Source organism: Scatophagus argus, chromosome 15, assembly GCF_020382885.2.
Source record: "Scatophagus argus isolate fScaArg1 chromosome 15, fScaArg1.pri, whole genome shotgun sequence".
NCBI classification, from domain to species: Eukaryota; Metazoa; Chordata; class Actinopteri; family Scatophagidae; genus Scatophagus; species Scatophagus argus.
In genome coordinates, this window is record NC_058507.1 from 2,739,030 (window position 1) to 2,755,613 (window position 16,584).

Below are 16,584 nucleotides of genomic sequence, written 5' to 3' on the forward strand. Positions count from 1 at the left end.
CGCGTTCCAGATGTCCTGCAGCGCACATCTGAACGATATGGCTGGTGTCAGTTTGGCTGCTGATGACAGAAAATTACAGTTTATTTATTTTAAACATGAAGATTTTAATCTCTCATCCCAAATATTCCCGGTCCGTCTTAAGGTGTGCGTTAGAGGATCAGAGATCAGCAGCAGGTTTATTTACGCCCCACAGATTCATCTTTCCCTGTTGACTGACTCTCAGTCGTGTCTGAAAATGGTTGGAAGGGTCAGCGCCTCTGGGTGACCCTCAGCGATTTCCTCGCTCCTCCGACTGTCCCACGTCTGCATCCAACACTTAGTCACACCAGCTTCAAAGGAGGCAGGCGTCACACCTCACACATCAAAGACACACGGCAACATTCATGTCTGTAGACGGACCCACAGATGTCATGTCCGCTTGTCCCAGGTGTGACACTGACAACGCAGCCACTTTTTCTTTTTATTTCAAATGAATCTTTTGAGACGTTTATTGGTTTTATCAGAGAGCGAACAGATGACAGAAACTGAGGGGAAGGAGATTAAGAATGACATGCCACACCTGTTCCCAGACAGATTTGAACGGGGTGGGACATTGAGTTCCTGTTCAGGGCCTTATAGACATTTAGAAGGTGTTTAGACGAGATACAGTGCTGCCACCAGCACATTCGACCACATTCAAAATAAAAAAACGTTTAGAAGTTGTCATTAAAGGTTAAGAAAGTATGTGACGGTGTTGTCCCGATCAAGAGGCCGTTCAAAAAACTTGGGCTCACAAGTCAACATTTTAGCGGAGTGTGACTGATTTTGTCACACGTCCAAATATTTCCTGCTACAAGAGGACACTGATCACCGCAATTTACAGTAAACAATGACTTACTGCAACACTGACAGCTCACAAAATGCTTCAGGTGATAGAAAGTAAAATGAAGAATCAGGAGGAACTGAAACCGAGCGTGCCGATTATGCATCTGACTGAGTGAAGAGTCGTGACGTGTTTTCGCTGCAAATAGTGTCTTAAAGTCTAAAGAGCTAATTTTTTTCACAATTTTTATGAAATCAAAATAAAAGCAGATAAATCAAGAACTAATCCTAGCAGTTAACCGGATGCTTGCTTCAAAAAACTGTGTTAAAAACAGTGACTGATAAACTCTCAACTTCTTGCAAGAAATTTAAAGTCGGTACAAAACTTTGGTATCTGACAACCCGGGATGAGAACGTGCTGGGCAGATTAACGGTCTCAAAATCAGAGCAGCAGGACCCGAGACAAGACAAGTCTGCGTCAAGCTCCAAAATTACTGGATTTTTTTTTTTTGGGGGGGGGGTGCTTTATGAATATTTGGACAGATGCTGCAGGGATTTTGTCACACCCTCGGTTTCTGTCTTTTGGTTTTTTGATGTTCAAGATTGTTGTTATGTCCTGTTTTATTTTGAAAGCGTCGCTTCCCCTGTTTGTCTGTTTCATGTAACTTTGCTTTGGTTTATCTTGATTGCTTTCTCCTCCCCTTATGTGTTTCACCTGAGTCTTGTTATGTCGTCTATTTAGTCCTCAGAGCGTGTTCCATTTAGACTCAAAAAACCAAAAGACAGAAACCCACGGCGTGACAGATCTCTTTAGAACAGGGGACATTCATGTTCCCCTACAAGTGTAGAAAACTCTGACTCTGTTAAGGAGATGTTGAGGCAGAACTGTATATCGGCTCTGAAATGAGTTAGTGCCTAAATATGAAGAGACAGAAGGATTTTGCTTTGTGTTGTGTGTGTGTGTGTGTGTGTGATGTGTTTTCATTTTGGATGGATTGCATTGGACTTGACACTGGCCTGGGCCTCACTGCATGCTGAGGGCCACCATCAGTCCACAGACGCCGTCTAGCGCCTCACAGTAATGGTGCTTCATTGTAAGGTGACACCAACAGTATATCGCATCGCTCATGGATTTGGCGTCCTCGATTTTACTTTCGAGGACCTTCAGCTTTCTCTTTAAAGCCTTTGTCTTCTCTGTAATCTGTCCCTTAGACACCAAAGCCCAGAAATCTTTTTTTTTAAAAGGAGAACTGAGGAGAAGTGGGGAGGGAGGGAGGGAGGGAGGGAGGAGGGAGTGAAGAAACAAACAGTGGCTCAATCTGCAGCCACTACAATTAAAGCATTGACAGCTTCCAATAGATTCATCTTCCTTAGCGCTGACAGCAGCTCCAAGCCCTCTGAATGCCTCCAGGCTGAGACACCCAAACACACCGGAGGTGTCGGGCTGTCAGAGCTCACTCGCTGGTGAAACGCTGCTTTTCTCTCTTCGCTCTCAGGAGTTCTGGAGGCTGCTCACATGAGCTGAAGTGCAGGTGGTCCGGTATTCTGCCAGAGTGATCTGAATCTGAATCTGTGTAAATTACAGCGTCTGAAAACCTCACTTTCTCGACATGTTCAGACGAGGCTCTCGGTCGCAGATATCCCCCTCCCCTCCTCCTCCCCCTCCTCGCCACCTCCCCCCCTTGTCTGCATGTTTTCTTTGTTTCCCTCATTTTTTTCTCTTTCTCTTTTTGTTGTCTTCCTGCTTTGGATGTGTCTCCCTCGTTCTCTCTTAACCTCACACTATCGCTGTACCCTTGCTGAGAGTTTTCAGAGAAACAAGTTTATGCAAACCATTGATCAACTGCAATACAGCAAGTTCAGGTTGACTCCTGCCACTTTGGCTTAAAATCTTTGTTATTATTATTATTATCATTATTATTATTATCAAAGTGGCATGTGTGAAAATAAAGCATTTTGGACCCTTTTTACACAGCAGGCCACTGAGGAATCACTGGAGGGTTGATGATATTTACCTGAAGACTGAACTCTCACCTTTGTACGTTTCATTTTAGAAACGTAAGATTTGCCTCCCAAATGACATGAGTGAAAAATGAGTGTTTCATTTTATTTATTGACCAGACATGTCGAATTGTGCAGACCATCTGAGACCATCTTTTGCGATTTCTCTTTCTTGCTTGGAAAGCAATTTGCCAAAATACTTGGATGGAATCTTTTTTATTTCAATTTTTTTCTTGATTATTTGACATATATACATATATATTATTAAAGTTCATATCTCTGCGTCTGTTTGTCTTCATTTTCAGACATCAGAAAAAAATGAAAAAAACTTTGAAAAAAACATTGAAAAAATAGAATTCATGAAGCTAATAACAATAATGGATCTGTTTTATTTGTCATGGCAGAAATCTGGAAATGCACCAACGTATCAAGATGTTTAAAAGAAGAAAGAAGAGAAAGTGTGAACAAAAATATTTTCCTGTCCCCGTGGTTTTGTCTCTTGAGATCTTCCTTTTTGTTCTTCTGTTGTTTGTCCTGGGATTAATTTTTATTCCCCCGAGGTAATGACAGACACATCTCGCCTTATCTTCCTCCTGAATGTGTTCTTAACTCGTTCACTGTGGGAATGTGAGCCGCCACAGCGCAGGTTTGTGGGACTGTCGCACGTTCTCACCCTGCTCTTCTGGATGTACAAACAAACTGAGCGCTGTGTGCAGATGGGGACAAAAGGCAGGCTTATGGGCGAGGCGAGGAGGAGTCTGGTGGATCAAGGAGCGATGTGGGAAAGGTGGAATCTCCCGGCGATCCTGCCGGGACCACCACCAGGAAGAGAAATGTCAGATTTACAGGATTCAGCGTTCTCCTGGGAAACAAGGAGTTGTTGACGCACTCGCACAATCTTTCACACACATTTACGGGGGGGATGACCAATAGCAGGCAGATGCTTTATACTTTTTTACCATTCCTGAGAAAAGAAACTGAAGGATTTCACACAGATTCAGTTCCTCAAAGGTCTGGATGGAAGAGCTGATATGCTGTAGGCATAATGCAAAAACACACATTCACACAAATTCACAAATAGTGTCAGATTAGAGGATTCACCCTTTGATGGGAAAATGGTTTTAAACATTCAGACATGCACACAAAGATGCCTGAAATGTGAATTTACGAAATCCCTACACAAACTGCTGCATGCGAAACTCCTCACATGAAATGACATGTTTCAGGACAAAATGTTTCCTCATGGGAACCCTGAAGTTCTCATCCTGTATTCTCCATGTGCAGCGGGCTTTAGTTCACTCTTGAGTAGTTTCAACCGCAACAACTAACAGAGAGATGGAAATTTTCAAATTAAATGTGGCAAATATTTCCACCAGTGGAAACTTGAGTATCGGGTTCCTTATTTTAAAAATGTAATATAAATTGTCACTTTAATTGGTAAACTTATATTTATACTTATATTCTTCTATTTAAATAAAAAAAAACGATTTGTCTAAAAAGCACATTGAAGTGTATATGTTAAGGTGTTTTATCATCACCGGCTGGTTGGTTTCTGAAAAAAACAAAGAAGTAAAAAGTAAAAGTAAAAAGCACATAAAACACACCTCTAAAAGGTGGCTGTGTTTTCCACACTGAAAACACAGGCTGTCACGCTTTCCAAATGACTTACGAGTGTGAGGATGGCAGGTCTGTGGGACCCCGGCCTGAAGTAAGAAGAGAGATTAGAGAGATTACAGTTAAAGAGCATCTCGTCCTGTGGAGCCCCTTCTAAACACCAGCTCCCATCAGATGGGCCCGGACCGACGGAGGAAACAGCAGAGATTATACCCGTTTAACAGTAATCCCCCTCCTCTGGAGCCACGCCAGCACCGAGCTGAAGACCACCACTCGACTGGAGAGACAAAGAGAGAGGCAAGCAAGAGGTGGAGAGTCCACGTTTGTAACAAGAATCAAAACTTCTGTTGTTAGGGAAGTTAAAAGCTGCACTGGGTGACTTTACGGTCAGCCAGACTCCACGGATAGAGACTGAAACATGTCGTACAGACTGATCACCAGCCAGCGGCACCTGAGGCCTTCGATTCACCTGCAAAATGCTGCTGAAAGAGACACAAAACTACTCCAGTCGTCATGGCCTGCAGTTGTTGTGCGTCTCTCTTTCACTCCGGGGGCCTCACCACCTCGTCATGTCTGTGCCCAGGGGCCCGTTGTCTGGTACCTCGCCCTCGTGCACACTGGAACAAAGCCCTCCTGGCCCACCTAACGTGGCCACACAAGCTCAGAATTTCATTTGGGCCCGTACGAGTCAATCAAGTGTCAGTGAGCTCTGGAAGGGAATTTCAGATGATCTCTCAGCAGCTTTAGCGTTGTGCTGTTGCTTTTGTGTTTGTTTCTCAGACTGCACATGTAGTTGTCTTTCACGCCAAGCCGCTGAGTTAGTGTTTTGCTTTTATTCCTGTGTGAGTGGGTGTAAAAATGTTTTTCAGCCCATCAAATAATTTCTCCCACTTTGTGTTTCGGTGTGACTGATGCACCAGCAACGCACTGACTTCTATAAATCTTGATGACACATGAAGACAGGACAAGACAAGTGACTCGAGTCGAGTTGAGTAACAGAATTACCCAATCGCAATATTAAATTTTACATGTTTCTGCGTATATTATCACAGCCTTTGATTTTTTTTTTCCATCTTAAACATTATTACTGACATAAATCAGCCTTTAAAAACATCATGAACTAACAATCGCTCAGTCATTGTTTTTCAGGCCTTGTATTAAAGGAGCTGTCGATGTGTCGCAGCTCTGTGTGTCGAGTTTTGGTCGCACGCTAAGCTTTTATTTTTTTATTTGGATTGTACCTTTACAACTCATCTACCTCTGTCAGAGCCACGATTACACACCTGGACTAAATCTACCTCTCACCTTTTTGCACTCCGAAAGAATTTTATATTCTGATACTGTTTTACTATTATTTATTTTCACACAAGTGCCCTTTAGTGTATTTTATTCTATTTTTATTTTATTTTTATACAGTATTCAAGTATTTCATGTCATTGTGTGTTTTACTGTATTCAAGTACACCTGACTGCTATGACAACCTAATTTCCCCTCGGGGATGAATAAAGTCATCTATCTATCTATCTATCTATCTTAATAGAGATCTGTCAGTACTTCTCAGAGTCACTGTATATCTGTATTTATTGTCTATTGCTTTAAAAATACACTAAATTAATAGTTTAAAAACAAAACCAAAATGTCTAACAAGCTGAGACCGAGGACAGACCAAAGACATAAACTGAAATGCCTGAATCATAATAATGATAAAAAAAAAAACAAAAAAAAAAACAGACAAACCAAATGATTGATTGACAGATAGAAGGCCTGCCAGACAGACTGATAGGCCCGCTGACTCAGTGTCTGAGAATGAAATTCTGAGGCTGGAATGAGTGAGCGAGGGCGGAGAGACATAGAGACATAGAGAGAGAGAGAGAGGGAGAGAGAGAGGGAGAGAGAGAGAGAGAGAGAGTAATGAAACATTTAGAAAACATAAAGTGGAAAATGACTCTGTTAACTCATCTCTGATAACTGGTTCAGTGCCAGACCACACACATGGATGAACAGATAAGGACGGCTGCACACACACACACACACAAGCACATGTAACACACACACACACACACACACACACACACACACACACACAAGCACATGTAACACACACACACACACACACACACACACACACACACACACACACAAGCACATGTAACACACACACACACACACACACACACACACTGCATACCTGGCTGGGTGGGCTTGGTTGCTCAAGGCTACAGTTGCAGTTGTAACTGGCAACAACAACACCCCAACCAACCTAAGAGCAATTATGAGACTAATAATCAACACATACAGTCAGTTTATACTGCTGCACAAGTGGTGGAGTGATTTCTACATTGAATATAACAATATGATAAATATATATATATATAAACTGATATAACATGAGTGAGCTGGATTTCATTACTCTAAATCACAAACACAAAGCATACATCGCAAGCGTTGAAGAATTTGCTCTGAATTTTGTGAATTACTCACACAGCATCTATATTCCATTTTAGAGCAAATTTCTGCAGCTAAATTAACTCATCATCATCTCGGGGGATACAGATGTCTTTGTTTGTTTTAACCTATAATTTCTAACTATTATATTCTTCCTAACTTGTAATTGTGAGCATATGAGTCATGACTTAAGTGGTGAGGATTTGGAGAATGTTATAAAGAGATAACGCAGATTTTCCCCCCACAGCTTTACAGTAAAGCCCCGATCACTGTAAGGTCAAATCCCTGAGACATTCAGAAAGGAAGTGCTTAGTAAGCATTACTTTAATTTTCATGATGGCAGTAAATCTGAAAATCCAGCCATAATGATTGATAAAATAATTTGCAGATAATTTGATATACACATTTTTTCATTTATTTATACATTTGTTCATGTATTTCAGTGTTTCACTCAGTTTCCTTAACTTAATGTGATCTTTCAGAAAAACTTTCCCCCTTTTAAGTCCAATGTTAAATGTCAGAGAAGCAAGCAAACTTTTTCATAAACCTTGATGAGCTTGTTTGTTCTTGCTGCCAGAATTCTCATTTTGTAGTAGTACTTGTTTGTACCTGCAGAGGGCAGCGCAGGTCTAGAGTTAGAAAGTGGAAGTCCTGTAGCCTGTGTTGCTTTTTGTCTGCTGTAAAGACTTAATTCAGTATAATTTTAGTATATATCGTCTGTGATCTGGCCCACATACGACAAGTGATGTCTGCAATCCTTCACTTTGCAGAAAGCAGGTAAAAGAATCCACCGCAGGTCATCTGAGTGAGAAAAATGTCATTTTGTCCACAGAACAAACAAACAGAACAAACAGAAGTCGACATTCACGGATGTGACAACTATAAAATAACATGCATAACACTGAAAAATAGTAATAACTAAAACAAATTTTTACCACTTCCAATGAGAAAGAAAAAAATGACCTCAAGGAAATCAACAACTGCTCATAAAGTCAACAAACCAAATCACCAAATCATGAAGGAAACCTTGTTGGAAAAATAAAACTGTTTTGTTTCAAATATCATTACACTGCATGGGACACACTGGGTTGAAAAATGCAGTATATAAACCCTTCATAAACTCCTCTTTGGCTGTGATTACTAAAATGTAGTCACACTGAAGTACATCTTGTGCTTGTGATGGAAAAGTTTCTCCAGTTGCTTTAAAGATATAATATGTGACATTTCCATATTAAAATGTCTAAAATTAGTGGACTTTTGTGATATACTGTGTTGACTTGTGTACTTACATTATCAAAGATGTTCACAAGAATAAGTTCAACAACAAAGAAATCTTGTTCAAGGTAACTCTGCATTTCATTTGGTCATCTTAACTTCCCAAAGAGAGTCAGAGAGTGAAGAAAGACGTTAACGAATGCAATTAAAACTTTTAAACTTTACCTTGTGTGAACATTTCTACCAAAGCAGAGATTTTCATTAGTGACGGCTGTTAAACGCTGGAAACAACACTGGAGATGGTTTCCATCCCCACCAGAAACTCAAGGAGTCTAAAACTGTTGTGTATGATGTGCGTGTTATGTATTTCTCATGCTTAATCACTGATGTGAACCGTAAAGCTAAAAGACGTTCATGAAGAGCACGGAGGATCTTCATCATAACAAAGCAATGCAGAGGCTTAATCACACTGTATGTATCTATTCACAGTCCACCAAAAGCCACAGGTACAAGCTGACACGACAACCAATTTAAAGTAATCACCAGGTGTAACAGACCTTTGCTGAAGCAAAACAACACTGGTGTATCTTCTTGGGTTAGATATTTGACTTCCAAATCTCCTGGAAGGCCTCTCTTCCCCTGTAGCTCCACCCCAACTGTAATCAGCCAAACAGACATTTTCCCAGACCGAGGGCAATATTTCTTTCACAGTTCGTGGCAGGATTATTCTGTTCAAACACCAGCCAAGGAGCCAAGGAGATTCAGTTAAGCAAACATTTCTCAGAGCTGCTCTGGAAGCAGAAACAAATCCATGGGCTGAGTTGTGTGCAAGAGCCACAGTTTGCCTGGACAAGTAGCATCAAACTGGTGCCAAGTTAAAAGACAAAAGGTAAAGACAGGTGGAAGTAAGGGTGTAATATTTGATGCAAGACATAGAAGAAAATTGTGCATGACTCTACAATTATAGTCTTTACCAAAGTTAGCGCTTATACGCTGCATATGAAACCCTTCGGCAAGTGACATCCTGATCTGAACTGTGTAATGAGAAGGAGGCATTTTAACAGTCGAGTTGCATCACCTCTGACAGAATAATTGCTGTTGCAACCTTTTTTTTTTTCTTTTTTTTTTACATGTCAGCATCATGATTGAAAAATATATTTTATCTGAATCTGTTCCTTGGCGGATTCAGATAGAAAGATATGGCTCCTTCGCTGAATGTTTAATAAGTTCTCAATCTGTTGTCACCTGTGTAATGAAGCCTGGAGGGGGTGATGTCTGCCGTCTGGTTCTCTTCATGTCTGGACTATTTTCTCTTCGTCACAAGGTCCTGAAGACAGCGAGGAATTCCTTTACATGGCCTACGGTATCTCTGCTGCCTCTGCACTGCAGTCTGCGTGCAGTGCATGAAGAACAGGACTTTCTGAGTTGGTCTAAAAGCCTGTAAATGGACAGGGCTGGACTACACAGGCTGCCATTTTGAACCCAGCGTTTCTCATTGATATCCATGTTGTCCTGCACCTCCATGCATGTTGTGAAGACGTTTTGCACGATTCTCAGCCTCCAACATTCGCTTTGGTCCTCACTGAGATGTTTCATCTGTTTTATCGCATTTACATTTAATGCAACATGGATTCTTTGCCGGAGATTTCAATCACGTTGCATTTAGACTGCAAAAAATACAAAAAAGAAGGAACATAGTTCACCTTCAGCAGGCTGATTATTCAGCAAAACATTTGCTGAATAATCTGCCTTCTATCCACATAAGACAGTTTTTAAGCTTGCGTGTGTACTGTATGTTCTGTACAGTGTGATGGAAAAATATTTTTGTTGGAAAATATTTCGTGACCAGCTGTAATTGCACAGTATGTCAAATATACTTGTTCCAGATTTACTGTTCTCCTGCTGGAAGAGCAGAAGAAGTCGTTCTCGTCCTGTGAGTGTTTCGTTTAAGTGCATGAGGTCGAGGGTGGTGAGATTCAGCCAAAGCTCAGCATTATGTAACCTTAAATTTATGGTTGGTCATTAAATCTCACGAAAAGTGGAACTTTCTGCACAGGTTCTGTTGCTGTTAATAAAAGTACACACTTTGGAATAAAGCACGTGTCTGTGTGTGTGTGTGTTGACTCAGAGGCAGGAGGGAGTTGAGCTTGAAATGCGTTCTAGTTTGTTTATTTGCAGCTGAAGAGTCAATGATGAGAATAATAGTCAAGAAACATGAAGAAGCAACAGATTTGTATGTGAAGAAAGAATCAGTCTGAGTGAAAGATGTTTGCTTTCCTGTTTTTCATTCCAGGAAACGGAGAACAGGAGGACTGTCAGACTCCCACTTGTGTCTTGCACCATATCTACTTGATTTATGTTTCCTTTCTCTCGAGTGGGAGCCTTTAAAACAGCACAGTTGCTGGTTTTGGTTTAGTTAAACCGACATCATGGTGTCAGAGAAAGACGTTCTGGTGGCTGCTGCTGTTTTTGTTGTTGCCCTCATTTCACACAGTGAGTTTATGCTGGCATATTTATCTGATAATTCATCTATTTTGCATCTATTTTTAGTCATTTGATTTCTGTTTTTACTGTAATATTGTGTGTATTTTCTGCAAGTTTACACTGGTACTATTTTGAAAATGTTACTTTATGGTTTATTATTTGCTATTATTTACTGCTAAGTTTCCATGACATGAACTGTTGAAACATTTTGCTAATGAGTCCACCCTGTAAACAGCTGCAGCAACGTGACTTTGGACCTTCCCATGCAGTACCCTTACTGTATACAACCAGAAATGTTGAAGTAGCTTATTGTCTCCTTATGTCGTTGTGTTCTGATCATCTCAGGTGAGGGTATAATTGGTGGCAGAGAGGCGACGCCACACTCTCGGCCCTACATGGCCTCCATCCAGGTGCCGGCAGGAGAGGATTTGAAACATGAGTGTGGGGGGTTTGTGATCGCAAATCAGTGGGTGATGACTGCAGTACACTGTTTGCCGACAGGGTGAGGCAACCTGCTTCTAACTGTGATGGATGTAGTTTGTTATGTGGGAAACAGGAAGTACAAGATGATAAATAAAAGACGCAATGCGTTTGGTCCCAGAGGACAACATAAAGATTTAATTACAATATTGAAATCAAGTGTGATTTTGTTTCCAAGTTTGTTTGTGTTTTGGCAATATCATCGTTTAATTTGTTCTGTTTCCATGAATGGTTTCATTAAGTAATTCTTGTTATTAATTCTGTCAGAGCACATGTTTATAAAATATGCAGTTTTATTATTTTTCAGTCTATGTCCCAATTTTTGGTAATCATAATGCTTATTTAATAGAAAGAGAAACTCTGTTATCATATCTGTTGCAGATGATTCAATACTAAAATTTTATTGGTACTTTTTCACAGGCCAAATGGAAGGAAAGTAGTGCTGGGCGTCCATTCTCTGAGTGAACCTGAAGAGACAAAGCAGACCTTTGATATTTTGGAACTTTACAACCACCCAAACTTCAGCATGTCGAATTACGATAATGACATCGCTTTAATTAAGGCAAGTCTGTGTTTGTTATGGTGTTTTATTTTGGGGGACAAAACTCTTAGATCTAGAACTATGGAGTCTGTGGAAAAGTAAAAAGAAATCAGATTTTGGTGCAATTTTCTGTGTGATTTTCACAGCTGAGCCTTCCATTCAACACCTCTGGAGCTGTTGGAACTGTGGAATACCTGCGAGCAGGTGGCACAAACCCTGGCACAGACGAGGAAGTCGAAACAGCCGGCTGGGGGTCCACCGATAACCTGGGGTCCAGACCAGACAAGCTAAAAGAGGTGGTCATGGAGGTGGTCAGCTCGACTCGGTGCAGACGCAGCGACTATTTTGGCAGAAAGTTCACCGACAACATGATATGTGCACATAAAATTTGCCCAGATCCTTGTGATAAACCACATAAGAAGGAAGACAGTTGTGATGTGAGTTTTAACTTTCTTCTAAATATGGCTGTTAACAAATGGAACTAACTAGCTAACATCAAGTTAGGATTAGCCCAATAATGTATATTTATCTGTATTAAAAGCACTTTTTACTTTTCATTTTCATTCAGCGCTTGCTGCCAGCTGTGGTGTCATCTTTGTACTTTACCAGATGCAGGTTTAAATACTATCACTTCCTGTTTAAGATCATTTCCACTTGCCTCTTTGGTTTTTGTCAGGGCGACTCTGGAGGTCCTCTGCTCTACAATGGCGTCGCAGTGGGCATCACCTCCAATGGAGGAAAGAAGTGTGGCCAACTGAAAAAGCCTGGCATTTACACCATCATCTCCCACTACACTGCCTGGATTGACAGCATCATGGCCTCGAGCAGCTAAATGAAGGAGCAGCAGCCATATTCCCAGCACAGTTCTGCTTGTGCTTGTTTGTCTATGAAAGCAATGTGTTTACACGTTGGACATAAGTGTTCCCTGCTCATTTGTAACTAATGCATGGCTTTAGAGATAATCTACAGTATGAAAAATACAACCACCTCTACAAACAGATTAGCCAGAATGTTATATTTCCAACCATTTTGTCAATTAACTTTATAAAGGATCAATAAAATACAGTTGATCACATTCGGTTGTCGTGCCTGACTTGAGTTGTTCAATATCTTCTACAATCAAAATCATCGGATGAAGCAGAATAACAAAGATAATAAAGATAACAAAGATAAAGAGATGGAAGATCAACACAAACAGTTATTGGGCAGACTAACTGCAATTAACAAATCACCATTAAAATGTGAAGTTACATTACGGCACACTAAGTTGTTACACAATGACTGCTATCTAAACATTTGGCATCAACATGGTTGTTTTTACACAGTTGCATCAATTTGTTGGCAACTGAGTTCATCTGAAGGACCGTGTTTAAGGATGTTACTGTGAGGCAATCGAGTTGTCAACCAGTAAATCTCATAAACTTGTCAGATAAGGTCTCACACCAATGTCCAAATAAAATGTGCAGCTGTACTTCTTTTCCTCCCCTGTCTGCTTATAAACATAGATAGCAATAATTCCTAATGCACTCTGGTCTTCACTTCCATCTGGAAAATCACCCCACCTAACACCTCCACCACCACCACTGATGTTTCTTATTCACAATTCAAAATTTTATGATCACTTCAAATTTGCTATCAAACCTTGGCTTACATTCAGTGCATGTATGCTTAACATAAATTTATTATTTAAATCTTTAGAAATATATAGAACAATGATTCCCTTCAATTGGTTGGTTTGTGAAATTCCCCCATATACCGTTTAAGACACAGTGGATGGGGCTACCAGTGATGTCACCCATTGGTTTGTGACTCACATTTTAAAGTCTTGAGTCTGACATTGTGACCGTTGCCATCTTGGTTTTTTTGCAACTTTTTTGCAACCAATGAAGTGAATAAAGTTGCCCCCTGCTGGCAGGTTCAACTTCTACACTGATTTCACTTTAAAGTCCTGGAAGCTTCGTCCACTTACTATATTGTCGATGCATTCAACCATATAAGGCAACCCAAGTGGCAATTTTCTTCAGGCAAATCATAAAGAATATAGAGCAATGCATTAATTCAGTCCAGAGCAAATCCTTGCAGGACTGATTCCACATATTTGAACAAGCCCCTTCTCTGAGAGATTAGAGATATCTGATACTTATTGAGATTCTCTCAATAAGTAGTTCTCTTCCAAAGCCCCCTCCTTCCTCTCCTCAATCACTCTCTTCCTTTCCTGCAGCTCCTGCATAGAAAATCTCTTCACTGAGTGGGGGCGACCACCGTATGAAGCTACCAGTTTGTTGATTCCTGACAGTAGGTCTTTCACCTGAGGATAGCTCAGAGCATTCTGGGACTTTGAAACATTCAGCTCGTAATAACGACTGCCACACTTCTGGACGAGACCCTGGAGGGTTGCATGACCTCCAGCCACATAATCATTGATCTTCTGAGGCCTGTGCTGGTTGCCATCCAAGCGGACAAAAAGGATGATGGCGTGCTCTGCAAAGTCCCGTCCGAAGATCTTCTGCAGGTGCCCGAACATGTCGCACTCGCCCTGGGTGAAGCGCCCCACCTGGAGCACGAGCAGGAAGATGTGGGGTCCAGGCAGGGACAAAGCCAAGCAGTCCTTGACCAGCTCCGGATTTTCCACCCCGTCCTCGTCCCACAGCTCGGGGGTGTCCACCAGGACAAGCTGTCTCCCTGCTGCAAAAGCCTCCTTTCTCTCACAAGATACGGTGGATTGAGGGGGCTGATTACCAGACCCATCAGCTGAGTACTGATTACCTGCTCTGTCTAGAATTAGATTTAGAGCAGAAGACTTCCCACTGCCCGAGAGACCCAACAGGATGAGTGAAATCTTCTTCGTGTCATCAGCTTAAAGTCAAAAAAGAAAAAGGAAACTGGCTGTTAGAAAGAAATATTTTAACAGGTGTGTGGAAAATCCTGACTTGTGAACCCATATGTGGCAACACTTTCACTGAAATTTTCATGTCATAAACTTTAATGTGTCATTTGCCATGTTGGGATTAAACATTTTTGGACTGTTTTGTATGACATGTAAAATTTCATATTCAATACTGTACACTGCAGATGATGTGTGATGAATGCTGATGTGTAACTCTATCACCCCCTAGTGGGAGAAACAGCTGCATCAACAACCACTGCACTGCATTACAGACTTAGATATTTAGTGATCAGTAAAGAGATGGATCTGTATTTTATTTTCTGATTCTAACTTACAGCTCTAAAAGCAGCTGAGAAATAATTCTCACCATCAGCGGCGCTCATCTGGACCTGCAGCATGGCTCTGTGGCTTATCACAGCCTCTTCCAGGCCCTCTCTTTTTGCCTCGAATTCCTTTATTTCACCTGCTTCCTTCCTTCTTTCCTCAGCATGTTTCTCCCTCAGCGCCACCATCTCTTTGGCTCTTCTGTCCTCCTGTTGTTTAATCAGCTGCCTGTAGGCCTGCTCCTTCTCCTCGGCCTCTTGCACCTTCTGTTTCAGCATCTTCATGGCTGAGTCTTCGGTGCTCCTTTTCTTAGCGTCCGTCAGCATGGCTTCCGTGTAGCCAGTCACACCGTTTTCACTCAGCATGTAGCCGACCATCTCCAGTAGAGCGCACAGTTTGTCCCTCGCTGCAGCTGATGTGACTCGGCAGTATCTTCCGTCACATGTGTTTATCAGCTCCATGAGGGCGTCCTCCAATGTGTCGGCAACATTTCCGTCTTCCAAAGAGAGCACTGCCATATAATTTAAAGCTTCAGCTCCAAAGTGTGCCTGCAGTATCTCTATCATTCTTCTTTCGCTCTTTGTGTAATGTCCACCTTGGATCAGCAACAGAAATGTACAGATTCCCTTTGTGCAGGATTTAAAGGAGTCATCTATTGCCTGGGTTATGGCCTCTTCTGTCACGTCTTCTTTTACGTCTGCATAGTGCAAACTGATCGAGCGACCATCCACCGTCAAGTCGCACACCTGATTTGATCCCAGAGAACTAAAGGTTACCTTGAGACTTTTGTCCACAGAGTTATCCTTCAGCAGAGACTTCAGAGATAACCACTGTTCCACTGTGGATATGACCACCATCATGGGCCTCATGTTGGTTATGCCGTCTGTGGAACAACACAAAAAATGAACATGAAATCATTTTTAGTGCACACACCAAGTAATAACAGGATTAGCAGGTTTTTTTTTAACAGTAACTGTTAAAACGGTGACAAACCTACAACAATTCAATTGCATCGGTTGTTTTTCAGGCCTTGTAATGGCTAACGTCTTCCTTCTATTGCAAATTAGATTAAATAGGAATTCACAGCATTGAATCAAATTTTAGTAAAGAATGACTTACTGTGTGACATGTCTTCACAGGTGCTCTCACAGGTCTGAGTTTCTTGTCAGCTTAAGATAACACCTGAAACTGGATTCTCTGCTTCTGAAACAATCATGATGAGGGCAAAAAATAAGATGCTTCCTGATTCCAGCATTTCACATGCCACCAGCAGTTTTGCAGTCAAGGAAGTGCATTCCACAGCACAACCTGGAGTGAGCAAGCCCAGCACATCTTTCTGATGCTTTTTTGTCATGCTTGAGTTCTTTGAAAGAACTATGTGGTTTTACTCACAAATAAAAACCTTTGTGAACTTTAAACCAAGATAAAGTAGTAAGCATCCATGCCACACACTGTCCCTCCTCATTGTCACACAGACACACAGAAAGTTATCTGAGTCACTCAGGAGGACATTGTATTAACAGGCTTCATTTCCTGCAGGCCTAACTACAAGGGACCAACCAGTTATAATTAGTGAGTCCCCTTAATCTGACCAGGTGAACAGATCTCATTCCCCACAATGTGAGTAATTTTTAAATATGCCAGTGCTTCAAAAGTTGTATTGGGGGTGAAACGAACCGTTATAGAAACTTGCACACTCTTCATCAGTTAGCAAGGTTCAGTTTCCTTTTGCCAAACAACTGTGAAGTTGCTGCCCTCTGCACAGTAAGGCCAGCCTGAGAGGCATCCTGTG

The 16,584-nt window shown here is 41.4% G+C and overlaps 2 protein-coding genes across 2 annotated transcripts; one reads left to right on the forward strand and one right to left on the reverse strand.

Annotated features, from left to right (window-relative positions):
- Positions 1-10,418: 10,418 nt before the first annotated feature.
- Positions 10,419-12,656, forward strand: cfd (complement factor D (adipsin)). The gene is made up of 5 exons (XM_046412161.1): positions 10,419-10,569; positions 10,906-11,062; positions 11,461-11,602; positions 11,728-12,018; positions 12,258-12,656. Exons 1-5 carry the CDS (start codon positions 10,506-10,508, stop codon positions 12,411-12,413), a joined length of 810 nt encoding a protein of 269 aa, XP_046268117.1. The 5' UTR covers positions 10,419-10,505; the 3' UTR covers positions 12,414-12,656.
- A 48-nt stretch (positions 12,657-12,704) lies between these two features.
- On the reverse strand, positions 12,705-16,262 carry LOC124071542 (GTPase IMAP family member 8-like). The gene is made up of 3 exons (XM_046412160.1): positions 15,912-16,262; positions 14,836-15,675; positions 12,705-14,437 (listed from the first exon to the last, which is right to left on the reverse strand). Exons 1-3 carry the CDS (start codon positions 15,919-15,921, stop codon positions 13,722-13,724), a joined length of 1,566 nt encoding a protein of 521 aa, XP_046268116.1. The 5' UTR covers positions 15,922-16,262; the 3' UTR covers positions 12,705-13,721.
- Positions 16,263-16,584: the final 322 nt, after the last annotated feature.

Coding starts and splice junctions, on each gene's coding strand:
- cfd (XM_046412161.1), top strand. CDS start 10,506: ATGGTGTCAGAGAAAGACGTTCTGGTGGCTGCTGCTGTTTTTGTTGTT. Junction 10,570..10,905: donor TGTTGCCCTCATTTCACACA/GTGAGTTTATGC, acceptor TGATCATCTCAG/GTGAGGGTATAATTGGTGGC. Junction 11,063..11,460: donor GTACACTGTTTGCCGACAGG/GTGAGGCAACCT, acceptor ACTTTTTCACAG/GCCAAATGGAAGGAAAGTAG.
- LOC124071542 (XM_046412160.1), bottom strand. Junction 14,438..14,835: donor CCAGATGAGCGCCGCTGATG/GTGAGAATTATT, acceptor TTTGACTTTAAG/CTGATGACACGAAGAAGATT.